The sequence below is a fragment of the Etheostoma cragini genome, chromosome 6 (assembly GCF_013103735.1).
Source record: "Etheostoma cragini isolate CJK2018 chromosome 6, CSU_Ecrag_1.0, whole genome shotgun sequence".
In the NCBI taxonomy this organism is placed as follows: domain Eukaryota; kingdom Metazoa; phylum Chordata; class Actinopteri; order Perciformes; family Percidae; genus Etheostoma; species Etheostoma cragini.
This window is the reverse complement of record NC_048412.1, coordinates 23,095,042-23,121,633: the sequence shown is the minus strand read 5'-3', so window position 1 is coordinate 23,121,633 and position 26,592 is coordinate 23,095,042. Positions and strand designations below refer to the sequence as shown.

Below are 26,592 nucleotides of genomic sequence, written 5' to 3'. Positions count from 1 at the left end.
GGCATACAGTACATGACAAACAATAAGCACATAGTATACATCAGTACATGGCTTTTTAGTAGCCCTCCAGAAAGCTTATGTACTTCCCCATTTTCTGGGGTAAACATTCAATCTTGCAAACTTTGACATCTCAGAAGCCACTCCTGGTTTGACGGCACCCCTTCATTCTTCCATCCTCTTAAAAAAAATAAAAAAAATATCTGGCTCTTATTCAACCAGTTTGGACCAAGCTTCTAATGTGCTTCTACAGTATATCATGCTTAGGATTGACACATCTCTCAGAACAAGTTCTTATTGGGTAATTAGACATAGGTTATCTTGTACCCTTTACCAAAATTCCTGGACATTACCACAGGACATGAAGAGAGGTGACATGTATGTTTCAGTTAGGGGAATTTTGTTTTATGGAAGTGCAAGGTATCTTGTTTTACATTGAAGGACTGTATTTAATTTCCTACAAGCAAAATATTGTTTATGGAGAAACTCTGTACCACCACCTGAATGATAGCTGGTGTGTGGAGCTGCCTGGCCATAGAGAAACTGACCGTTAATATACAACTTAACTCATATTGTCTGTTTGCTGTTTTTTATGTTTTGTGTTTTATGTTGCCAGAGTGCCAGAGATGAATTTCCAGTGTATGTAAATCTGTCTAGTGAAATTTTACCAAATTTTACCAGACGGTCATCATATTACCATTTACCATATTTGGCTGGTGAGTGAAGCAAATCTACCAGCCAATTGCACATTTTTCAAGCATTTGGCTTGTAGATGGTGCTAATTTAAACCTTGGTTACAATAGATCACAATACTACAGTAACAGAATCATTCATTTCTACCCCCATCTGACCCTGTTGCCTCGTCCCTGATCTGCTAAGCACTGATCACACATGAACCAGATTATCCACTTAACCACCATGGAACCCCTATCAGGTAAATGTCAGCTTTTTAAATGTGAATCTTTGAATCACTCACCAACCACTAACTAACCACATGGAAAGTTTCTCATTTACTCACTCGTCCTGTTCGCAGCCTGCTTATTTGACAGTTCAAGTGACTAACTGCCAAGTTCCAAACCCACCTTCTTTCTTGCCATCACTGGTCTCTAAACCCACACTCACACAACATGTAACATTACCAAAGGTTCACCCACTCTCTTCCTGACTCAGCTCAGAGGGGATTCAGTCCACTGTGTGTGTGTGTGTGTGTGTGTGTTCGCGAATGCCTGTGTGTGTGTGCCTGTGCCTGTGCCTGCGCGGGTGTGTGTGCCTGCATGTGGTTGTGCGTGCAGTGATGTTGATCTCTCATTTTGGCAATTTCATTATGCCAGCAGTGAGGATTACTCTGATGATTGCATGACTGTCCTTGCCCTGAAAAATACATCGTTCCTGTGTGTGTGTGTGTGTGTGTGTGTGTGTCTGTGTGTGTGTTGGCAAGTGCATTGTTTCTGTGTGTTTGACCTTTCTGTCCCTAATTCCACTTACGTCCCTCTTGATTTTTTTTGTACATGTGGATTAACTTTAATCACAGCAACAACACAGTGAGAATAAATAATCACTCATACAGTAAGACAGGATACACTTGTTTATCGTCTACATAAACATATCTCATGTTATTCTTTCACACAAAGACAGGATTGATGATAGACAATACCTTTTAATTAAGAGGTAAATTGAGTTTTGGCTCTCTGTTTCAACCAGATATTTGATTGCTTGTTGTTTAGGTCAATGCTTACAATTATGCTGCCATATGATTGTAATTCTAGTTATCACATCAGAGAAACATGTGTCAATATTTAGAGGAAAAATGGGTCAGTGTCAGTGGCTGCCCCTTTGTGCAGCTAACCTCTGTCACCTTTAAACGGGGATATACCTCTACAAGGGAACAGAAAAGACTGTGAAGGAACCAATGCTTAAAACTTAGAAAAAAAGAACCAGACGTTTCTGATGAAGGAGGAACCTGTGGGCGGGGGTGGGGGGCTGTGTCATGGGGGGAGTTTACTTAGATTTTCCGATTCGAAGCGAACTGTTCCTGGGAAATCAAAACCACACAAAAACACAACTAGTATCACGACAAGACTGTACATTCAGCTAAAGAGCATTAAGAATGACTAAATATGACTAATAACATAGTGATATAACATATAAGCACTTTGGTATTTATCATTTAAATATTATTCACAGTGAAATACAGTTTACAGTTTTGTAAGTAGGTGCTTATATGCATATACAGTATGTTACAGACTGAGATATACAGTAATCCTATAACCCTGGATCTCCATCCTCTCCGTTCTAGCCAGATGTTGAAAAAACTCAGCATCTGTACATCAGCATCAGCAAGGCACTTGTAAGTCCCAGCAGAATAGTGATGGGCACCAGGAGGAGAGCAATATACAGGGCCCATGGCTCTGGAAACACCTCCACACCTATCTCTGAGAAACACAAAACTACTGATATGAAGTGCAATCTAAAGATTTTCTCACACATTAAGACAGTGATTGATTTCATGCAATCATTTCTCCTGTAGAAGCAAGTAAAAAGTTCAGCCAAAACTAAAACAAAACCAACTTCATTGCTAGATACCATTAGGTCTACAAATGACTTTTTGTTGTGTGTGTGTGTGTGTGTGTGTGTGTGTGTGTGTGTGTGTGTGTGTGTGTTTGTGTGTGAGTTGATCATTTGAGAACGAAATAGGAAACATTTTTAAAAAGAAAGTATGAGCTTGCTGCTTGTTAGGACAGACTCACCGGTGACAGTTGTTGGAAATGTTAGCGAAACATCTGCACCATCTGCAGCCACACAGGAGAAAAAAAGGAAAAGATCAAACAGGTCTCCACTTTAATATTGACACATTACATGACGCCTTTTAAAATTCCAACTGTCTAGTGCCACTTTAAAATTATATTCACTGATGTTTCCATGCTTAAAGCAGTTCTAGTTAGAAGAGGCAAGCTTTTCTACAGATGTGGGTAGATATCATTAACAACTGGACTGATGCTAGAACCACAGCAAATATGTCAAAGTTGATGTCAAAGATTGTTTGGAAGCCTGCAGAACATGTAGGAAACCACAGACTGAATATTTGCAATAACAGGGTAAAGACAGTGTTTGCAACCACGCTGTTAATGGCAGAATTTGTGTTATTTTCAAATCTACAGTACAACTTATTATTTATAATTGATACTGTTTATTGATTGAATTACAATTTACACTCTGTTTTGTTATTAATCACTACACAAAGGCCTGAAATACACATATATGCTCAGGACCTATTAATGCACAAATGGAGAGATGTAAGAGTGAGTGGGCTGCCAGTGCTGGACCAACGCCCTGAGCTGTTGGGGAGGGGGGGAGGGGGGTACGGTGCCTTGCTCAAGAGCACCTGGCAGTGGCACTCTACAACTCCCTAAGGCTTGAGCTACTGCCACCCCCAAGCACTTAAAGGTGCTCTAAGCAATGTTGGGTGACGTTACTTCTTGTCGACGTTCAAAGTATTTTCAAACAAAACGAGACTAGCTTGCCCCTCCCTCCTCCTCATCCCTTACCCTCCCCTTCTCTTCTGTGCTTTCGCGAAATAACCCCCCAACCCCACCCCCAAATCCTGCTTGTCGGTTATTGGCTGGAACGCTGGAACACTGTTTGTGTATGCTTTGTGGTGCAGGTGGGTTTTTTACAGTATGTTCTGGGGACAGACAGCTCGCTAGATAAGGAGGGAGATTATTACCAGGCACGTGGTAGAAGATGCTTTTTGTCACCAAATCTTTGTTCAATTGCAGCTGACACTCATATTGTCCTTTGCGCCCCAGAGAAACGGTCTCAGAGAGTGTGACGTAGGGAAAATCTGCATCAGAATGTCCTGGGGCTGAGTCAACAGGTTGGAGTTTGCATCCATCATAAAAAATAGACAAAACAAATCCGGGATCCCAGGTCACGTTGACTTTACACACAAGCAGAGAGTCATTGTGACCGGTGAGGTTTAAGATCATGGTATCTGAAAAGAGATGCAGACAGGAATACAGATGTGTACACTACATTTGAAATTTCACAGACATTTTTAGCACGTTTTTTTTGTCCAGTCACTGCACAGCTTTGACTACTATGAAGGCCTGCACACAAGAAAGCTGGATAGTGGTATAAAAAAATGTTTTCCCAGCTCAATGACATGGAATTTGGAAAAACAGTTTACATGTTCTGCAGCAACCTTCTAAAAGCTTGTTACTGGCAGATTGTCAGCAGTCCGATTTCTCCCCTTTAGAGTTTAGAACTAAATCTGGCATATTTTATATGTCAGTGAAATGTAAATAAAGACAACTGTCCTACAGGAAGAAATCAAAGGAAAGATGTTACATAATTATACATAGTTTGGTTTCAGATGATGCAGGGCACATGGGCATGAAGCATGTAGGACCCTTACCCTGTCATTTAGGTTTTGTCTATTCTGAAAGCAATACTAAATCTATAATTCTAGCCCTGAACCTGGTTCCCACCCCATTTTCTTAAGTCCTCCTGGCAAAACAACACTTTATCCTAGAACCATCTTTAGCTTTAGCCACAACCCTTATACAATCTTCTAGATGTGAATGCTGGTAGAGTGTCCTCATGATCTTTATCTCCCTGTAAGGACATTTGATCAATTATAGAAATACATGGAAACAAAAAAATCTAAAACCCTGTATTTACCATACACCATCAGTAAAGTGTTATTTCCTTTACTCCTGAAACGATCACTCTCTGTGATGACGGACACTTTGCACTGGTACTTCCCATTGTCGGCCCACTGCACATTCTTTAGGAGTACGGACTTGATTGAAATATTTGGGTTACTATCCAGAAGCTCAACACGTCCATCATATTTCTCAGAGGGGGACCACAGCCTGGGATTGTCAGTGCCGTCCTTTGATAAGAACACCCAGTACAGAACGGGTGGGGTCACCATTTTCTCATCGTGGGAAATATTGAGATGGCACGGCATTATAACGTCATGACCCAGAGCAGTGGTAAGCACAGGGGGCTGGTGGACAGTGACCAAGGAGTGAGTACCTGAAAAACACAACAATGACAGGATGTTGGGTTCTTTTCTATGAACCTCTACCTTATTTGGTAAATATAGCTACAGGAAGTATTTGACTGGGTGCAAGAAAAGACAACAATGTTTGCACATGCAAGTTTATAGTTTATTGGATTATGTGACCAACTAATCTTCAGCCTAATAGAGATAATTGTTTTGGATTTCTGAAGCACATTGAGTCTACGCCTGTCGTAAAAAATCTAACTGACTTGACTTGATCATATATGACAGTTATGGAAACCCTGGGAGACAAGCGTGTAAATAACAATTCTGGTGAAGTTGTAGTTGTTTGTTGTTTTGAGTGCATGGAGAAATGAAAACTCACCCTGGAAGAAAACATGAATGCTTTTAGTCCTATTTAGAAAATGGGGGGGTAGCCCACTTCAGCCTCTTGTGGTCAAAATGAGTATTACAGCAACAACAACAACAACAAAAACACTTTCTGTGTAATCCTGATCCTGTTTTACAGATGAAATACACAATTTAGGGAATTTAGAAAGATTATCCTGAAAAATACTTTCTTCACCTGTTCTTGAGTCATTAACATAAGAGAGAAAATAATTAAATCAGAATTAGCGCCTTCCTATGTCCCAGCATGTTGTTTGTAACTGTTTGTGAACATTATATTTACTATATTATATTTTCTGAATATAAAAAATATAAAATTGTATCACAAAAAATCTATCAGAATTAGAGAGTGGATCACCAGAATGGTTTTTCACTTGTCTCTCAGGGATTCTGGAGATAGTTACATGGCCACCTGCAGAACATTTTATATTTCAGATTACTAAAACATACTTTTCTGTCTGTTGAGCACTTCAGTATCAGACCTTCAATTATTACGTAAGAGTATGGGTCCTTCGGACAAACAGCAACAAGGTAAAACAACAGTCTGTAACAAAATACTCATGGATGTAACATCTGTGACTTTGGCAATAGATTTCTGAGCTATCCCTTTATAACCTGAAGTTTGGGGTCCTGCCATCTTGGCAGTTACAGGACCCCAAAAAATAAAAATCCAAATTTAGACAAAGCGATGCATAGCACCGGAGCTGAAATTGCATCCTATCAAACTTTCCACACTCAACACCCAATAAACATTATTTAAACAGCAAGAAGAGGTGAAATTAGATTTCTTATTTCTTTTTCTTTTTTTAAACGTCCCTTCAATGGAGAAGGAATTTGGTATTTTCCAAGCAGTTTCATTAGTCTTCCTTTGAATTTTGGCTTCAGTTTTTAGTTGTTGAGGTTTCCGGTTCCCAAAACATTGCACACAAGCATTTACCAACAACATGTAAGGTAAAAGTTTCAACCTAATGATGTCAGCCCAGAACTACCAAAATGGTATGAAGCTTTTTTAAGGGAGACGTTTTGTGAAGACAAAGGCCAAATGCTCAATCAGTTTAACATACAATGGTAATAATAATATAATTATTTGACTTTAGTCACAGTAGTCCAAAAAGGTCCAGAGATGGAGAAGAATCTGAGGTTAAACTGTCATATTAAAATCCGTATTGCAGCATATTACAATTACAACAGTGCATAAATGTTATGATAGAATAACACAAAAACTAGAGTCCTCTACACCCATTGATGCTCAGACCGTATTTTGCCAGATTGAAAAAACGACTATTTATCTTCTTTTTTTTATAAATTGAAATTGATTGCAAATGAGCCTACAAACAATGATTAAACACAGTGTTCAATTGCTAAATGAGTAAATGTCCCTGAAAAAAAAAAATCTGCTTAAACTCCTTATCACAAAGACACATTTTTCATATATAAATCAAAAATTCTTATAATTTTACCTGAAACCAAAAAGTAGAGAAGCATCTGTTGCGCCCATCCCCATTTCTTCGCTATGAAGCTGTGATGCATCTCAGATAAAACTATCTGCAACATTACGCTCTCACCCAGACGACATCACCACTTTGAGTGCTGAGAGATTAAGTACATGCAGGCGTTTGATATACCACTTCCTCACAAGCTGAAAGATATTAATCCTTTTTATAAAACTTTTCAATGTTACACTTCCACTATTTTTTATCATTGTTTTGACGGTACTAAGATAGCATTTCTTAACTTCAGCAAAGCAATTAAACAAATAAAAATGCAGTATATAGAACATTTACTCACATTTATACACATTTACTAACTTTTTAGCGTGGGCTTGGAAATGAAAGCACACTGAAAGGATGTGGTTTTGGGGTTTTAAGTCAGAATAGGACTTATTTCACATGTATCTTGTTGTACTGAATATGAGAATAACATACTTGACAAAACAAACACCCCATGGTCATGTTACCTGCTTGTTCTGAAGCATATTCATTCTACATATTAAACATCAATTATTTTGTTTCAGTTGTCTTAAAACTTCCCTTTATTCTTAGCACTTTTACAGCATCTCCTTAATGTTGCTTAAAGTTGAGCTTGGCAGTTCATTCTTGATTTTGGGAATAAAGCAGTAGGCCTAAAACAATCTCCACTCAAGGTCCACTTATTTTTCCTTTTCCTGGAGCTTCTAATTTTATAAAAAGGAAATAAGTAAAGATTGTTGTGACGTGTGTTGTTTTCAAGATCGAGAATAAAATTTTTAGCTAAACGTTTTGCTCAATGTGAAGAAGAAGACTTTGTGAATGCAAGCTCAAGAAAAAATGAACAAGTAAGTGGATATTGTTCTGTCTGTCAATAATTACTTAATAAGTTTAACTAAAACAACAAATCACTTGCTGACCTTTGTTTGTGTTTTCTCCCAAACAAAAGAAAATATATATATTTCTGGTAAGATCATCTATTTCTAGGCGTTTTTTTTTTTAAGTGTTTTTCAGTGGAATCTTTGAGGTAGATGTGCATGCACCCTCTTCACGCATACATTGATTGCAGAGGTGTAAAGACCCTCAGACAACTCTCTGCACACCCACTTGCACAGTAGGCTTACAGTGAATAAAAATCATAAGAAACATATGCTATTCTTTAGTATTTGACATATACACATAGTATATACATACTGTACTTACATTAAGTACATATTGTACATACATAAATAGCTATGAGGATTGGAAAAACCAATTTTGGTCCTGGAAAACTAAATAATCATTTGCCTATATGACGTGGGTGGATATGACAATATGTACATGTTTATAGTAGGCTATGTGTACAGTAACGCTACAAAATCTACATTTTAGGCTACTTAAAAGGTGGACGCTTGGAGTCGTAGAATGCATAACAATAGGTAAAAAGCAAGGAACGAAAACATCTTATTACGTAGCCTACTTCCAAACCATTACTCACGCACAATTTAAAAAACATGTAGCCTAAAACAATTAAATGTCTGCACTCTGCAATAAACTACATTACCCGTGCAACCCTCTGCAAACCTAATACGTCATTACGTCAATCGGTGGGCATATTTCAACATGGAGGACATCGTAGCTGTAGAGAAGAACCCGGTATGAATTAGTGAGATTGTTTCCTGTTTTCCGTCTTAAAATCGACAGAGTTTTTGTGGTAGGCTTTTGCAAAATTAAGTGTTTCAGTGTTGCTTTTCATGGGTGTTTGTCGCTGTATTTGACTATTTGTTAGTTCTTGTTAACACTGCCGATACGTAAACCTGCCAATTCATTCTCTACTCTGTGTAACGTAACGTAACGTTAAGATTAACGTTAGTTGCTATGTCATGCAAGTTAGCTGCTATCGTTAGCATGGTGTCCATAGCGCGCAAGAAAAAAGGATTTGCTTTGAAATAACTGAGGGTTTATAAAACTATATTCACCAAAGATTGATATGAGATGATGTTTCACCGGTGTTTCCCAAACGCCTTCAGCTAAATAATCAGTTGTTGCTTTTGCGAGTCGTTTAAGTTAGCTAGCTAACGTTAGATGTTTAGCTACGAGCTAAAGGTAGCTAAGTTAGCCAACGTTAAGCTAGTGTCTCTGTAAGGTACAAGGTAGCTAACCGAGCATTCCGTTCTTGTTTATCAGTGAGTTTTTGTAAATTTAGTTTTTTTTGCTGTATTCTGTTCCTTAGCTGGAAGCACTCTCAAACGTTACCATGAATATATCTTTTTAGTTTATTTTAGTTTATTTATATTTGTTTGTTTGGGTGAAAGAAAATACAAGCCCTTCACTAATGTGTGATGTCAAATATGAGATCTTCTGTAATAGTTACATTGTTTAAAATAATAATAATTATACGTTTTATTTAAAGGCGCCTTTCTTTCTTCATGCTAAATAATTTTGGATGTTCTCACATTCACAGGACGACATGCCAGCAATAGTGACCTCCAGACCTCAGACGGGCCTGTCCTTTCTGGCACCAGAACCAGAAGATCTTGAGGATCTTTACAGCAGATACAAGGTCTGATACCTGATTATACGTTCTTGATTAACGTGACAATCTAGTGGGCGGGTTGGCTCAGTGGGTAGAACAGGCGCACATATATGGAGAGGTGTATGCCTCAACGCAAAGGCCTAGGGATCAAATTCGACCTGTTTTTTTCCATGTCTTTCCCCTCTCTCTCCCCTTTTTTTCACCTAGCGGTATTATCAAAATTAAAGGTGGAAATTCCCAAAAGAAAATAATAATAAAAAAAGAAATGTGACAAGCTACCCAAAATATATCTATGAGTCTGACAAACTATAGGCTTAACGATTGAATAATGTTTTATTCTGTGTATTCATGTATTACAGAGGTTATAATGGATTTAAATAAAGGCAAATAAAACAAACGGTTCAAGCTAAATTCTACAAGTCATGCATAAAATTATAGTCGGGTACATGTTTTAAATCTCTGAACTGCTGCCCGTATCTCAGATTCTTCTGTGATTTGAAAAGATGTTACGTAAAACAAACTCAAGTCAGTCTAATTACCAGGATTAAATTACAGGAAGAGCAATACATTCAGCACATTACTTGTATAGATAAGAATTACCTTTGTTGGTTAATCTCCAGCAGGATTTCAACCTTTCTTTCCTCTATATATTTTTTTGTTGCAGAAGCTGCAGCAGGAGCTGGAGTTCCTGGAGGTGCAGGAGGAGTATATCAAAGATGAACAGAAGAACCTGAAGAAAGAATTCCTCCATGCCCAGGAGGAGGTTAAGAGGATACAGAGCATCCCACTCGTCATTGGCCAGTTCCTGGAAGCTGTTGACCAGAACACAGCCATTGTGGGCTCCACTACAGGTACATCAAAAGGAAAAACCTGCCTAAATGTACAAAAAAGGCCATACATAAACTAAAAATGATTATATGCTGCCTGTGTTAATTTTAAGTGATAAAAACATGGACTGCTGTGCTCAAAGCAATGCATTAAAAGATCTATGGGATGATGATTTTTTGATTCAGAGCATTTACAGACACTCCAGATTTGGGACTGGGCTCGACTGTTCCTCAAGGTTTTGTAAGGGTAGTGGTTGGATGTTACACCTGCCCTCTAATATTGTAGGTGATTTTTTAGTTTATGTGATTGTCACAACTTAATGTTAAGGGAATACTTTCTTTGCCGAGGAACAATTAAATTCTTACTAGCTTTAAAAAGACATAATTAGAAAACCAAATGATGTGCATTAAACCCCCAAAACAATGAATGTAAAGATAAATACATAAACGGATAAAGCTGAAAATAAAAAATTCATGAATTGGCAGATGATGCATACATGCTGTACATTTTAATTCTTTATCATTTTCAGGCTTTCAGAGTCTTGAGAGACAACCTAGTAGAAATGTTTGAAGTACATGTTTTAAATGTGTAAAGTTCTGTTCCTGTGTTCTTTCAGCTCTAATTCATCTCTATTCTGCTTTCAGGGTCCAACTACTATGTGCGCATTCTGAGCACCATTGACAGAGAGCTGCTGAAGCCCAATGCCTCAGTGGCTTTGCACAAGCACAGCAACGCCCTGGTGGATGTACTACCTCCTGAAGCTGACAGCAGCATCATGATGCTGACGTCAGGTACCACACTCAGTTTTACTGCTTTACTGAACAAAGATGACCATGGTCATATCTGGAGACAACCATTTTTTTACTACTAGTGTTGCAGAAAATTGTATTCATGATTTTTCACTACAGTCAAATCATTGAATTCTTCATCAGTTGGCCGTTCATTGTTTTTGTTAAAAACACATAGATGACATATTTCTTGAAACTGTAAAAGGAAAGTCTGAGATCTTAAGTACCACCAGTATAACTTTCATACAAACAATGTATGAACAGCATAACTTACTTTCCTTTTCACTGTGTCTTTACTCCCAGACCAAAAGCCAGATGTGATGTATGCTGACATCGGTGGGATGGACATTCAGAAGCAGGAAGTCCGAGAAGCTGTAGAGCTGCCGCTCACACACTTTGAACTTTACAAACAGGTTGGATATCAAATAGAAATGGCGCATTTTTAAACTGACAACATATACTTTTATTGTATTTTACACTCCCATTTGTCACAGGGAGTGAAATAACATGGAAATAACCAGATACTTAACAACTTTGGTCTTTTTCATTTCTCAGATTGGCATTGACCCACCCAGGGGTGTCCTTATGTACGGACCTCCAGGTTGTGGTAAGACCATGTTGGCCAAGGCTGTGGCTCATCACACTACAGGTACTTACCATATCAGAGTCCTGTTTGTGTTAATGTAGTGAGATATCTTGTTTTTATACCAAATTAGATTTTTCCGTTTTTACGTTGACAACGCAAGATGAAAAACAACAGAGATCACTCCTGATTCAAACTGATGCCTACTTTACACACACTGTATTTTGGTTATGGATTATTGCTAATGAGTATGTACATCAGTGAAAATAAAATAACTTTTTCCAATGTCTCTGTTCCCAGCGGCGTTCATCCGTGTGGTGGGCTCTGAGTTTGTTCAGAAGTATCTGGGTGAAGGCCCTCGTATGGTGCGTGATGTCTTCCGGCTGGCAAAGGAAAATGCCCCAGCCATCATCTTTATTGATGAGATCGATGCTATCGCCACTAAGCGTTTTGATGCACAGACTGGAGGTATGAACGTGTGTGGCTCACATATAGACTTTCTCTGTACAAACCAAAGTTTTGTTGTAGATTTCAGGTTTTCAAAGACAGATAGTGCTCTAGTTTTTCTCATTGAAATCTAGATTCTCATTTCAGGATGTGTTTGTGTTCCCTCGGTCACATCATTGTAAATGCAGTAACATCATGGTAGGAAAAAAAGAGTACCCTCTGACCTTGTGTTATTCCTTCTGCAGCTGATAGGGAGGTACAGAGGATCTTACTCGAGCTGCTAAATCAAATGGACGGCTTTGACCAGAACGTCAATGTCAAGGTGAGCTAAGTCCACCTGTCTGAGGAAACTATTAATCTTCTCTCTTGTGACTGCATCATCTTTGTATGTAGGCTAGTGACTCGTGGTGTCTGTGATGGCGCCGGAGCACTGTCAACCAGCCGTTCATTTTCTAAGCCAAAATATCAGTTCATTTACCTTAGCAGGCACCCAAAAGGTCATTTATTTTGTCAATCTTCAAAACCTTAAATGGACATTTTGCTCTGAAGCAAAAGAATCTCAGACTTGCATGTGATGTGCATTCTTCTTATAAAACAACTGTTTTTAGAAATGTCTCAAGATATATTGTCTCTAGAAATCCCAAAATTAAAACACAAATGGAATTGGCACCAATGTATCATGAAAGAAGCTAATTAGGACCAAAGCATATTGTCCCGGCCCGACAGTGAAGTGATGTAATTTTTTGATCTTACCTTACATCTAGCTTTTCTTTTATTTACTTTTCACCACTTAGTCATTATATCCATGGTACTTATGATTATTTTTTTCATACTATATTTTTGGGAACGCACCAAAAGTCAACCCTACAGTATCTTTGTGATATGAAGGTATTTGGTACAAAATGTCAGGATATTTGATTTACACTAGCTCTAAGGTTCACATTTAAACCCTACTTAGGTGATCATGGCCACCAACAGAGCAGACACGCTTGACCCAGCCCTGTTACGTCCTGGTCGCCTGGACAGAAAGATTGAGTTCCCCCTGCCCGACCGCAGGCAGAAACGTCTCGTTTTCTCCACCATCACCAGTAAAATGAACCTCTCTGAGGAGGTCGACCTGGAGGACTGTATCCTTTTTGACTCAATAACAACGTGTTTAAGTGGTGTGTGTGAATGTGCGTGCAGTATCCTGTGTGGTACTTGTGTTAGTCTAGTCCTTAATAAGTCTTTCAGGTGTATAGTTGAGTGGCTAGATAGATTTTTAGCTCCTGCTGGGAAGTTGACTAAAGGTCAGGGATGCTATAATCGTACCGTTGCCACTATAAACCGTACAAACCGTATAAAACCGAGTTGAGCTTGTGTTAAAACAAAGCCAGTTCGTACTGTATAAAAAATGATAAATCCACAATTTAAGTCATAGTCAGTTGCTAACTAGATATAAGAATATACCATTTTAGTGTTTATTTTCCAGTCATATGGGTGTAGACTTGCCCACTATCTAATACACAGACCCTGGAAGCAGGAACTCATCTGTGTTTTTTGTTAAACATTCTCTGCTGCTGATGTATTTCTTCTCTACTTCATGACCCGTGATGTACGGTGTTACTTTCGTGGTTGCATCAGTATCACATTTAACACTTAGCTTGAGTGAGTTTGAGATGGAACACGTCATTGTTTTGTCATCTTCTTAGTGCCAAAACGGTGGTTATGCAGGCGCATTAACATCATACATACATACCAGATTTCTGTGCTTGAGGGACAACCGCGTAGCTGTTTTGGATTGTGTGTACGGCCTTCAAACTGACAAATGTGCAAAACAGTGTAACGGCTGAGAGTCTGCAGCCTTTTTACACCGCATCATTCCAATATTCATTCATGTTTAAACACGGCTTTGATTCTCTGTTTTGTGGCTTGTATTTTGGCATTGCTGTGTTGTTCAGTCGTCCTTAACAAATGTACAGATGTGGCCAGACCAGACAAGATCTCTGGAGCCGATATCAACTCCATCTGTCAAGAGGTGAGCAAGAGAGCCCTCACCCTTTTTGATTTCTCTTCTTTTAACAGTGCAGGAAAATAAATGGAACAAACAATATTTGATGTCTTTTTTTCTGTTTATTTGTTCCTCTGCTGTCTCAGGCTGGCATGTTGGCAGTGCGTGAGAACAGGTACATCGTCCTGTTCAAAGATTTTGAAAAAGCTTACAAGACCGTCATCAAAAAAGACGAGCAAGAGCACGAGTTCTACAAGTAGATGGGGGAAAAAAAAATAACATCCTGGGAAATAATGTGTCCGGACACACACATTTGTTATTGAGTAAGTCTCCGTCTGTATCAACTATGTCTTTTGTGGATTTGCAGTCCCTGACTTACATTGATTTTTGGACTAAATTTACTCACTGCAGCACAAGGCCTAATGTCAGATCAGCCCTGTGTCCCCAGCCTTGAGAAGACACACTACCATGTGACGGAGTGTTCTTTTTTTTGTTGTACAGGCACTCTGGTTCTTAAATATATCGGGCCCTGACTGTAGCTAGGATAGAACATTTGTATCTATGTGTACTCCCTTAACAAGACCTTACATGAGAAAAATCCATTAAAGATGTTTTCCATAAAAAGTAAATGTGGTCATTATTTTTCTGCTCTTGAAATACATGGAAATTGAAGACAACAAGCATCATTGATAGGATTTTTCATGTCATCAGCTCAATGTTGTGATTAGAGCTCCATCAAATGTTAAATGTATCTATTAGTTGATGGACAGAAACAAATGGCAACTATTTATTAATTTTAAAAAAATCACTTGTTCCAATGCAAATATTGGCTGATTTTATTATTATTCTTTGATCTCTTAATGTTTTGGACGGTTGGTCTGACAAGACTAGAAAATTGAATATGTTAACTAAGGCTTTGGGAATTGTGATGGTTAGTTTTTAAATATTTTCTGACATTTTATCGACCACACTATTAGTTGAGAAAACAATTAACCGATTTAATCAATAATGTAAATAATTGTTAGTAATAGCCCTGGTTGTGATTATTGTAGGTAAGTCATGGATGCAGCAATTACCTCAACGATAGTCTTGCACTGCCTGGCCTTTATTCCCCCTACGTACTAGCAAAAATGTTTTTTTGAGATTTTGCCAAAACGTCCACTCAGACACTACTGCCCAACGGGTTGAGGCAAAGTACATGGGAAATGTTGCCCTTAAGGAAAAAGGAATTAAATGCATCCAATGATCACCATGTTGTGCCAACATGAGTAAATAAAAAGCATACTATTGTTGTTAGTGCATCATTTGTATGTGACAGAGCTGATTGTATTAGGATAAGTCAGAGAAATGCAATGAATTGAACAAAAAATAAAATGATAGGATTAGGACATTGGCCTAAACTGGTAAAAAGAAATGTATCTATTTTTAAAATCTTGGGGGTAATGTATGCCCCTCAATCATTTTTAATAGGAGCATTCTGAGATTTCTTGGTTTTTTTTGTGCCCTTTGCCCCCCCTTTATTTCTAACACAGATGTGAATAAAATGTAAATTAGCCTGATTATTTGTAAATAATCCCTCCAAACACACACACACACACCTAATACCTCGACTGGTATCAAATAACACATCAGACAAGTGATCAATATTCACATGTATAATGAAGACAGTTTATTAAGAGCTATGAGACAAAAACTAAAGCTAGCAGCGATAGCCATACATCATATGAATATACTGTTTGGTAGATATGCTCCAGCCAGTGTTACGATCTTGGAGTTGACATAGTTGACTTAATTGGATGGCAGAGCTGCGCTGGGCCTCTTGGTTAGTGCTTGAACGATGTCTTCTATGCTGCTCTGTGGCCCTCTGCCGCTCTTGTTTTAAGCTTGCCCATGAGTCGAACAAGGGCAGCCTGAGGTTGCACCAATCCCTTTAGGCCACAAGTGGGTGCAAGATCATTCATTATGGCGTCCTAGTGCCAGCTTCGGTAAAACAAATGCACACCAACTTTTCAGCAAATTTGACCTTTGCCCACCAATGAAATGGATTTACATAGACAGGTTAAGGTCTAAAGTCCCTATGCGGCATAGCTCGGACTTTAGCGCAGTACATTCAATTAAAGTTTTAAAATAAGGACATAATTTAAACATTATCATTATTCTGATCAGAAGTTTTAAGGTAACCTGCTGTTTAATCCCAAACTACAAAGTAGGGTCCATGAAGGTTTGGGAACCTCATTGCCAATGACTTGATGTTGAAATTACAGTGGAAATCAAAGTAGTGGTACCCACTTGTATTTCACTTGGTCTCTTGTAGGAAGGCTGTAAGCGACCTGGTCAAAGTAGTACGGACAGAGTGGCAGGGTTGCCATTTCTGGCCAGTAAGACATCCCGGGAAAGATTACATCCAGCCTGTGGTTTTGTCCATAGTGCTGTCCGGGGAAGACTGTCCACCACAAGGTTGACACTAAAGCATCCATGCTGGTTTGAGCTGCCGAGGGCCTGCGATGAAATAACTCGTACAGATGTTGTTGGTCAGCCATTTATGCTAACTCTGTCCCATCAAAAACACATAGGCATGGTCAAATTCAGAGAACTGGCAGCCACAGTATAAATTGTTTACATATTTATTGACATTTTAATCTAAATACACAGAATTTCTGTTTGGCTTTTATTTATCAGAACTGGCATTAGCATATAACGTTACTGTATGCTCATGAGGTGGAAGAAGTCCTCAGACATTTTAGCAAGTAGCAATACCACAGGGTAGAAATACTTTGTACCAAGTTAAAGGCATTCATTAACAGCCTGAAAAAATGTGTCAGTGTAGCATGTCTTTTAAGTCCTTAAAATGTTAAGGAAAAGTACTGGCATCACAATATATATGTACATGTACTTAGTTACTTTCAACCACTGATTATAATGAGTCAAATTTGATAATCAAGTAAATGGTTATTTACCTTAACTGTGAAATGTAATCTCCTGTGTGAAGTGTTTTTTTGTTTTGTTTTCTTTTTTTGTCCTGTTCTAAAACCTGAGGCTTTATTTAAATGACGAGTCAGGGCAGGCATCAAGTCAATGAGTAATTCATAAATACACAAATCCAGTGCTAGAACTATGGAACTAAAAAATAATAACCTGCAAAAAAGACAGGCATTGTTGAATGAAGCGTTCCTAGCAATATCTTTATGCTTAGTCAACACCGTTAGTTTTGGAGAAATGAAATGTTGGTGTTCTGTTTGTTGATTTTCTTTATTTCTTTTGGTTAAAAGCCACATTCTAGGTAATAGGCATTACACTACACTACAAGTTATGTGGCACAGCTACCCAAGGCATTATTGCTGTCTCATTTTTAATTTGTCAGGGATTTACCAGGTCAAACTGATCATGTTTTGGCTTTAAAATCTCATGTCATATCAACTAAATTTTGGCCAACAAATCCAAAATATAATCCTCCTTTTTGCCACTTTTAAAGTGGCAATACAACGGATCGTACCTTTACTATTAAATGACCTCCTTTTGCAATTTCATGTGACGGAGTTCACAGTGTGTTGTTCATGTATTTAAATACAGATTATTTTTACGTGAGTTGTTTTTGAAAAACAGAAGCAGGCCAAACATGACCTACTAATGTTACCGTAAACATGTTAGATTGTTACAACAGGACGTCTGTTCAAAGGCTGCGGGAAAGAGAACAGTCTTTAAGTTAGTTCTTAAAATGGCATCACAGTTGGGTGATGGCAGGGGAGTTGATACCAGCAGTGGGCAGCATAATGGATAAGGCCGTTTCACCACACTTTCACCAATTTTGGGCACTACTACTGACCAGTCCTTGTTGACCTAAGAGAGATATCTTACCCGGATCTAGTTTTCACAATATTCGAATTTTTTTTTAAGATGTCTGAATGATGGATTTTTTTTTTTTATAGGTAGCTAACCTACATAATGTAGTTTGGAGTTTCCAGTAAAGGGGAGGGGGAACGGCTGTGGCTCTGCTCATATAACCGCACGTTACCACACGCAAGGGCTACCACACAGCATCAACTTTAGAACAAATCGGAAATACGGAGGAGGGGGGAAGTACTCTCGGGGACATCGACGGCTAACAGCTAGCTACTCCTCCAGCCAAGGGATAAAAGCAGCCCGGCTGGTAAGAATACAACCGTTAAGTAGCTATATCGTAAAAGAAACTGAAAAAGCACCGTATGTGTGCCTGCTAGCTAGCCAGACAGCCAGCTAACTAACGTCCGCAGCTGCTAGCTCTGCAGGGTTTGGCACGTCTTCGCTGACACAGCTGGCGAGGGTCAGTCGTAGTTGGAGTTTGGTTGAGAAGAATAGTTTACTCTGCTGAGTTTACAAGATTAACTATGTTTTAAAAGCGTTGGTCATTATGTCTTGTTCTGAGTTAACATGTCCACGTCACTCACAACAGTTGAAGGATTCAACTTAAAACTAACACCCGTAACGATAACGTTCCAAAACGCTTAGCTAAGCTGGTTTAGCAGAAACAATAGACATCTTTACACTGTTTCTTTATTTGAAAATGTTCGTTATTAGATGGCTAATCACGTAGTCACACAGACATTTACAAAGCTAATGTTTGTTAATGTCAGCTCAGTTGACTCTAACGTTACTTCCCTAAAATGTCTGCACAACTTTTAGCTAGGTAGAGTAAGGTAACTAGCTAACCCCTTGGAAGTTTGCTTGCCTCTCAAGTTAAACTTTTCTCCTAATTATATCCATGAGTTAATCTAGCTAGCTAGTTAACTAGTTACTATGTAACTGCTACACGAACAATACTACACAAAACTACACAACACACTCTCATTTTGTAATTGGAATCGGCAAATAACTCTGTTTTATTAATAGCTAACTAACGTTACTTATGAGTTGACTAAATATGTTGCTGTTAAGATATCAAGGGGGGTTGAAATCCTCATGCATTGCGCCCTGTCACTTTTGTCGCGTAAGTCGCTTGACTTAGCCTACAGTTAAAACAAGTTGTATGCCCTCTATTCTTTCCTTTTTATTTTTATGTATAGCTACCTTCTTCAGCAGAACAAAAGGAAACCCTCCCCCTCTGAACTGTCAGATTAATTGAGTCAATACTTGAGGAATGAGAGGACCAATGCAGAAAGGACTACTCTTTTCCACAAGGAGTACCAATAGCTTCGATGTAAAAGCAAATATGTTGGCCCTTTTCTAAGTTTTTGTTGTTTTACCAAGTTAGCTTTATGTCAATTTAACTATGTACAATCTCCCCTTAGGACATATGTACTCATCCTGTCTCTGTTACTTAAAGGAGAATTCTGGTCAATTTCAACATGTAGGCCTGTTTTGTAAATATGGAGTGCTGTCAAGTCAACGAAAACAGTCGATGCTGCCAACACCGTGTTATCCTCTTGCCAGAGTTGGAACCCTACAGGCCTAAACAGGGCAAGTTTTAAACTTTTTTTTAGTCTCATTTTCAAAATGTCATTAAAAGTGCCTGCCCATGTGCAGTGATTCCTTTTGAGGGAACACAGGGAATGTCATGTGAGAGAAATACTTAAAAGTTGTGCCAATTCAACTCTGTTTAGTTCTTGTGTTGATACTGCAAGGACCGTCAAAAAACTACAACACAGAAAAGACATACAAACATATTTCCAAAAATAAGCATATGCTTATTTTTTTTAAAGTTCTGTAATACAATTAGCAGAGGACAAGTTATAATTGAGGTAAGTTGGTAGACACTACCTTATCTTATCGTTAAATTGTTACTCTACATGTTTTAGTTTCATCTCTTTTCTGTGTTGTAGTTTTCAGACGGTCCCTAAGCACTCTTACTGCCTCCAAACACCGGAACTAAATAAAGCTAAACTAGCACAACTTTCATGCATTTCTGTCACATCTACAACAATCAGATTTGCTGTGTTCCCTCGGAAGGAATCACTGCTACGGGGGGCAGTGTCATGTTTTAATGACATTTTGAACATGTTTAGAGGCTAAAAGCAAGTTTAAAACTTGCCCTATTTAAGCTTGTTGGGTGCTAGCTCTAGCGGGAGGTTAACATGGTGTAGGCAACATTTTTGTCTCTACTGACAGCACTCCAAATTTACAAACAAGAGACCTACATTTTGAAATTGACAGGAATTCCCCTCTGCGCTATCCACTGGCAGTTATTGCAACATCAAGGCTGGTTGTGATAACATAATCCTGTGACAGGGTAATATCAACAATGTTTTATGTAAATAATTATAGTTTTTCAATTAATATCTTACACATGATATACTGTATGTTTTTTAATCATCAGTCACCAAAACATTATACATAATTTACCAACAAACGATTTCATTTGATATAGCTGTTCTTTATCTTTCTGCATTAGACATACCGGTGGAACAACTGTTGGCAATCTCTCTTGGCATGGTCGGTCTCAGTGCCATGCGGTTTTGTTTTGTTTAAATAGGCTAAATGTTACAAGACATGTAATGTCAACTCTTTTTTTATTTTTATTTTTTTATTTATTGTGTGACTTGTTGCTCCAGTTTTGTAGTTTTTTTTTTTTTATCTCAATAGTTGCCATTGCTAAGTTTGCAACTTGCTGCAAGGTACTGTGATTGGATGAGTGGCTGTCCCTGGTGGGTTGGTTATAGCTGGAGGTGAACAATACACTATAAGCAAGCAAAGGCAGAGAGATAAGAAGACAAAGTGGGAGGAAGCAGGAGGATGACGTGTTTTTTTCCTCCCTCTTCACCAGCAGTCGGCCCCAGCAGAGTCAAACTCAAGGGAACAGCCATAGAGACATGTACCAGCTGCACCTGCAATGAAAGGCTCAGGATGGGTTGCCATGACAAAGACGCTAACATGCGTTGTTATGCAGACACTGCTTTTCACAGGGCATGTTTGCTATTATTTAATTGCCTGGTCTTGCTTGGTTGTTGCTTGATAGGAAAGGCCTGGTGGCGTATTCGTAAGCAGAATAACGTTTTTACCTTGAGTCTGCTGTATTATTGTTAAATGTGATCTATTGTATGTTATTTTCAGGTTCACACTTGTATTTTTGTTTGTATTGGAACATGTTAACATGCTTTTATTGTTAAAAAAAAATACTTTATTTTTCTCATTCTGCCCATTGCTGCTGCACCTGTATTCACCTGTCTAAGATGCTCTGTTGAAGCGCTTGTCTATTTAAGCATCCATTCTGTAATATCCCAGTCTGCTCTGATTGGTCAGTTGTCCACATCTCAATTCTGTTGTTGTTGTTGTTGTCTCTGTACAGTCGCTGTCTGGTTTCAAAGGAGGATAGAGACAAACTGCCTTCTGCTCTGTGACTGAGGAGCAGCCCCTCCCCTCTGGTCTCTCCTCAGCTCATGTGCAGCAGCAGTGTGCGGGCAGGTAGAAGGAAGGAAGGGAGGGACAGGGTGCGGGGATAGTGTAAATACGAGAGACAATGGGATGCGATTGGTGAAAGATGCCGCTTAGCTGGCCTGGTCCTGGGAGTTTCTCCCCTGTGCTTTCAGATGTCTCACCACGTTGAGACATCTTTAGCAGGAAAATAGAACCCTCTCGTTAATTTCAGCTTGTTTATGGAGGCAAACCAGGAAATGAGTAGGAGAAATGCAACGCTACCAAGCCACGGGCGAGAGACGTGCGTTGCCGTGACGTTTAGTTACATTTTTCGAGAGGTGCAGGTCAGGCTACACCGTAGGGTCCGGTGTAGACGCAGAGGGGTCTGCGGGGTACACGTCGTTTCAACACAGAAGCATAAAATGGCCATCAGAATTATTATTTTTACCACCCTTACTTGGAGACATACATGTCATGGACCCGTCTGAACTTGTGTCAGATGCACAAGCGGTTCCAGGAAATTGGCGGCATGTGTCCATAACAATGCACAGAACATCGAGACTCACTGCTGTCCACAAAATGCAGAACGTATTTCAGAGCCTCCCCGATGGGTAAACCGAAACTTAGTTGCCTGCTTATCAGTTAATGATTAACGATCACGCAACAAGGTTTGGCTATCTGTCAGAAAAAAAACCTCTAAATTAGCATACCTAGTTTGATTCAGCCAACGTCCTGGCGTGTATAGCCGTTTCTCTGAATGTTTACCCGATAATGGAGCTCAATCACTGCTTTAAAAAAACAAAACAATCCATCATAAGGAATTTAACCCTGTAGTCTAAAGGTAGTTTACTGTCTGAAGTCCTAAACCTTATCTCAGCTATTAAAGATAAGGAGATGATAACATTGTTGGCAAGTTAGCCGGAATCACCGCTTTCCCACTGAACTATTTCTGTTCACATTTCTAATTGCAGAAACCACAAATCAGCCTTTTAGTATGGTCAATATCTGTTTTCACAATTTGCTGTAGATTTTGGTTGATGGTTTCCAGTGATAGTACACCGAGGACAAGGTTACAGGGGACTATATTAGAGTATATAGTAAATCACTTTGAATTGCCCGGTTTCTGAAATGTGCTATACAAATAAAGCTGCCTTCCCTTGCCTATGTAATATGGCTCTTATATTATGGCTTTCATTCCAGACTTTGTACAACAGTTCTGCTTGGGATGTTTTTATTATTTTTTTAGTAGAATGAGACCTCTTCATGAAACTCTCCCACTGTTGCTCGGGCGATCAGTCTTCCAGAATTTCGTGGCCTTTTTTGTTTTGTCATTGTTGCGCCCCAAATTGTCAGATTTTTGCGGCAGCTTTTGTAAAAAGAAAAACTGCAGTAAAAGTTGTGCTGTCTTTTGTATTCAATAAAGTTGCGAGAGACGGTGAAAATTGCAAAAATCTGTTGCGCTTTTTTGGTAAAGTTCGGTAAAAATAAAAAGCTCAGCATTCTGCAAATGTTGGTATAATACAGTGGGGTTTTAACGTTTTGGGTACCCCAGGTAGGAATTGTATTAATGTGCATAAAGAAGCAAAGAAAAGATGGAAAAATTCTCCAAAAGGCATCAAATGACAGATTAGACATTCGTATATCTCACAAAAAGTTAGATTCCCCCCCCCCCATGGTTAAACTTTCAAAATAACAGAAGAAAAGAAGATGGCATCTCCAAAAGTTTGGGCACCCAGCAGAGTTTATAGAATGCACCAGTAATTCTACTGTTTGAGTTATTTTTCTCTGGAAGCAGATTTACGTCAATGAAATCAGTTGCAGTTATAGTAGTCTGAGCCATGTATACATGCAACGGTATCTACGTTTAAATCTTATAACGTGGCTGGTGTAGAAATGAGAATAGGAATTTAATTATTCTGCACGACTAACTTTTAACATAACTATACTAAATTTCTTATAGCATGTTAACAAATGCTCCTGGTGTGGTATGGTGCGTGCCGGAGGACGGAACAAAACCGAAACGCAGCACAGACGTGCCCAGTGGGTTATTGTTGAGAGACCCAAGGGAATGTACAATTAAGTACTCCTTTTGACTGTCCTTTTTCATGGCAGCTCTTTTGAAATTGTATTGGTAGATGTGTGTCCATGTTTTTGTCCTGCTATAAAAAACATTTAAGTTATGTGCAAGATTTTACGTGAGATGAATTACAGTTCATCATAGCATGTAGAAGTCTAATTCTTGGAGTGAATTTCTTGGGATTTGAAGGACTTTGTCCCCCACTAACACTGAAAAGTAGGAAGAGTTCAGCAGATTTAACACGAAGCTCACACATTTAAGGTTGGAAAGAACTTGCTCATCCTCAATAGGCTGACACATATAGAACTAGGAATCAACTGATGTGGATTTATTTTTATTTTTCAGTGCTGTTACACATTTTTTTCTTCTTTACATCAGCCGTAGCCAGTGGCCGATACAGGCTACCAATTTTCTTGAGCAGATAGTTGGAGCCAATATCAGAAAAATGACACGATGATAACAAATGTTCCAAGTCTCAATTTTAAAAAGGAACATTAATGAACTTAAAAAAAAAATTAAAATTGTAAAAACAGGTGAAGTAGAACGAGTAAGAAAAAAGTGCTGACAATACTGAAAATAAATATTTAAGCATAATTAGAATTCTGAAATTAAAGTAAAATAATTAAACTATTGCACAAAGTTGCAACTGGGCACTGTAATATGCATGCAGCATAATAAAGTGCTCACTGTAGTATACCTAATTTTAAAAGTAACTAAATATTTACAACCTAAAAGTAGCCATTGAACTAAAGTGCTTGATTTGTAATTTAAGACTGCCATGGTTTAAATTTTTCTACATAAAATGAGCATGTCTGAGGCTAATATGCCACCTAATATGCAAAGACAACACAGTGGTATGTCTAAATCTAAAAGAAGCTGGCAGATTTGTCAAACAATCAGCGGAGGAAAATAATGTCCGATGCACATTAGGCACAAATTCAAGTTTCTGTTCTAAGCTGCATTCACGTTAAAAGGTAAAAATATTCAACCACGTATAAAACGTATATCTCAAAGTTTTAAAGCTCTCCTTCAGTTGGCGAAGCACTCCCATATCACTGTGATGCCTGTGTCCCACTGAGCGAGACACACACTTCAAACAACTTCTGTTTGGTTGCTGACAGGAAAAACTAAACCACCAGTGAACTGGATTGATAATGATACACGTCAGCAAGCGGCTGTAAACGCAAGTAAGGCATACATGGTGCACTTATGTCTGGTACATGACAAACGTTCACACAAATTAATCAAACACACGTATGAAACCTATCTCTCATCATTAAAGCTCTGATATCACTGCCCAACTCCGCCCAGCTGCGGCTATCCTACAACGTAGCTATTTGCAACTCCCTAAATACAATGGCAAGCAGTTTTATAGAGCATGCATTTGCGTTTTCCATTTGGACCCACAAACTTGCTTATAGACAGTTGCAAGCCCACTGAGAGCAATGTGTTTCCGTTTGGCAATATTTCAGCTAAGTCAAACAGTTAAAAGGTGCTGTGAAAGTTTAAAATTAAAGTTTTCTTAAAGGGTTGGCTTCAAGCACTCTACTATTGGGGGAGGGGCAGTGCATGGTCTGCACGTGAACCGCGTCTCTCTAGCAACACAGAGCTGCAAATGCAACAGCCGTGCGTTGGCTGATACACGTTAAAACACAAATATCGGCCAGCCGATAAATCGGTTGATCACTTTATAGAACTGCTGGCACACTCAGGCAGATGTTAAAGCTTCATACTCTAAAGCAGAGCCTCGATTTTCTTTTTCTTTTCTTTTCTTTTTTTACTTTGTAAAAAGAAAAACAATAGTTGGAGCAATAGTGTTTAGCATAACCGTTACCTGGCAGCCACTGGCTAATGCATTCGAAGACTTCAGAAATCAATAGCCAATACTTAGTAGCTTTTGGATCCGTTTCTTGCAGAAATGCTGCTTTGAAATCAGTTGCAGACAATTTTTATTAGCAATATAAGATGTATTCAAGTATGGATGGGCCACAACTCAAAACCGCTGCTCCTGGAACTTAATGCTCAGATAACTGTAAAACAACCCAAGACATTTAATAAATGACTGTTGCTGTTAAAAATATGATTTGTGCTTAATTGCTTCTGAACAGCTCTTGTTCAGAGAATGGGGTGCCTTAACAGTTGGACAAAGAATAAAGGTGGTTTTAAGTGTTAGTGCCAAGAGACTCAGTAAGACTGTCTGGTTAGTTAAAAATCTTCCATGGTTACCCCCGCTGTGACTTGGTTTGGCTGCTCATCTATGTCCCTCTGGGGCTGATAAGGCCGTCAATGGGCTGTGCATGAGTCCTTTGTTGTCCCTTTAGAATTTGAACAGCAGTGCATAAGCTATAAGTCCCTAGATGATCTAAATATAACTCCTATCCCCTTTTTTCTTGTTGGCTTTTCATTCAAACTCCCATGCTACCCATCTCACTCGTGTGTGTGTGTGTGTGTGTGTGTGCAAGCATCCATGTGGACAACATGTACTATATGTATGCAGTATTAATGCCCCGTGGGCAGAAAAGAAAAGGTCCTATTTGTCGGCAGTTATGTGCAATCACTCTGTAAAGCACACGTTGCACAGTGAGGTAAAAAGAAAATGAGAGAAGAGCAAGGGTTCTGGGAACAAGACCAGAAAAGGCTCTCTTTGGTGTGCTGATGTATGTTATTTATGCCAAACCTGCCTCCTTTTTAAATTCTAAATGCAAATAGTAAGGACATGTGTGCAGGAGAGAAAATAAAGTCAAAAGAACATAGTGTAACAAGACTTTTGGCGGCTCTCCCTCTCCCCCTTCAGCTCCTCTTCGTTTGCTTTGTCCCTCTCTCTCTTTGGTTCACTCCTCAGCCTTTTAGCTAGCAGAGAAGGATTTGTTTACATCTAGTTACTGGATCTCTTTTATATGCACGATAAGTCAGTGCTTAAGCTTTGTTAAAGAAGGTGTCTGCTGCCAAGTTCTCTTACATTATGGCCCTCAACCATTATAGCAAACCACATTCATCCTTTCTTACCTTTTTTATAAAGGCATAGCTTAGGGCTGTGCAATAATCATAATGTAATTGTGATAATGATGGATTTTGACTCCCAATGATCACAAAAACTGAATAATCGATCAGCTATTATTTAGCTCGATACGTTTTGAAAGATAATCTCTTATTTTCTCT

General features: G+C 38.8%; 3 protein-coding genes and 1 long non-coding RNA gene across 7 annotated transcripts in view; 2 read left to right on the top strand and 2 right to left on the bottom strand.

The window, feature by feature from the left end:
- Positions 1-3,538: 3,538 nt before the first annotated feature.
- On the bottom strand, positions 3,539-7,020 carry LOC117945879. The gene is made up of 4 exons (XM_034873608.1): positions 6,874-7,020; positions 4,678-5,037; positions 3,692-3,988; positions 3,539-3,561 (listed from the first exon to the last, which is right to left on the bottom strand). Exons 1-4 carry the CDS (start codon positions 6,965-6,967, stop codon positions 3,539-3,541), a joined length of 774 nt encoding a protein of 257 aa, XP_034729499.1. The 5' UTR covers positions 6,968-7,020.
- A 1,407-nt stretch (positions 7,021-8,427) lies between these two features.
- On the top strand, positions 8,428-14,316 carry psmc4 (proteasome 26S subunit, ATPase 4). Of its 3 annotated transcripts, none has more exons than XM_034874763.1 (11): positions 8,428-8,514; positions 9,323-9,421; positions 10,059-10,245; positions 10,867-11,013; positions 11,314-11,423; positions 11,566-11,659; positions 11,894-12,061; positions 12,286-12,362; positions 12,999-13,167; positions 14,002-14,057; positions 14,177-14,316. In XM_034874763.1, the coding sequence occupies exons 1-11, from the start codon at positions 8,482-8,484 to the stop codon at positions 14,288-14,290; spliced, it is 1,254 nt and encodes a 417-aa protein (XP_034730654.1). In that variant the 5' UTR covers positions 8,428-8,481; the 3' UTR covers positions 14,291-14,316. The 3 variants fall into 3 exon arrangements, with proteins under 3 accessions (XP_034730654.1, XP_034730655.1, XP_034730656.1); XM_034874764.1 differs by having other exon boundaries at positions 8,465-8,572; XM_034874765.1 differs by lacking the exon at positions 8,428-8,514 and adding an exon at positions 9,022-9,044.
- Positions 14,317-15,698: 1,382 nt separating this feature from the next.
- Positions 15,699-17,097, bottom strand: LOC117946544. The gene is made up of 3 exons (XR_004657052.1): positions 16,988-17,097; positions 16,320-16,581; positions 15,699-15,958 (listed from the first exon to the last, which is right to left on the bottom strand). It is a non-coding gene; the product is annotated as an uncharacterized LOC117946544 (long non-coding RNA).
- Positions 17,098-17,985: 888 nt separating this feature from the next.
- Positions 17,986-26,592, top strand: part of si:dkey-199f5.8 (beta-1,4-galactosyltransferase 3) — an 18,033-nt gene continuing 9,426 nt past the window's right edge. The window contains exon 1 of one of the 2 annotated variants that reach the window (XM_034873810.1): positions 17,986-18,177. The gene's annotated coding sequence lies outside the window, so the exon portion shown is untranslated. Of the gene's footprint in view, positions 18,178-21,408; positions 21,431-26,592 lie in introns of those variants that run through there. The other variant, XM_034873811.1, reaches the window with a different exon arrangement.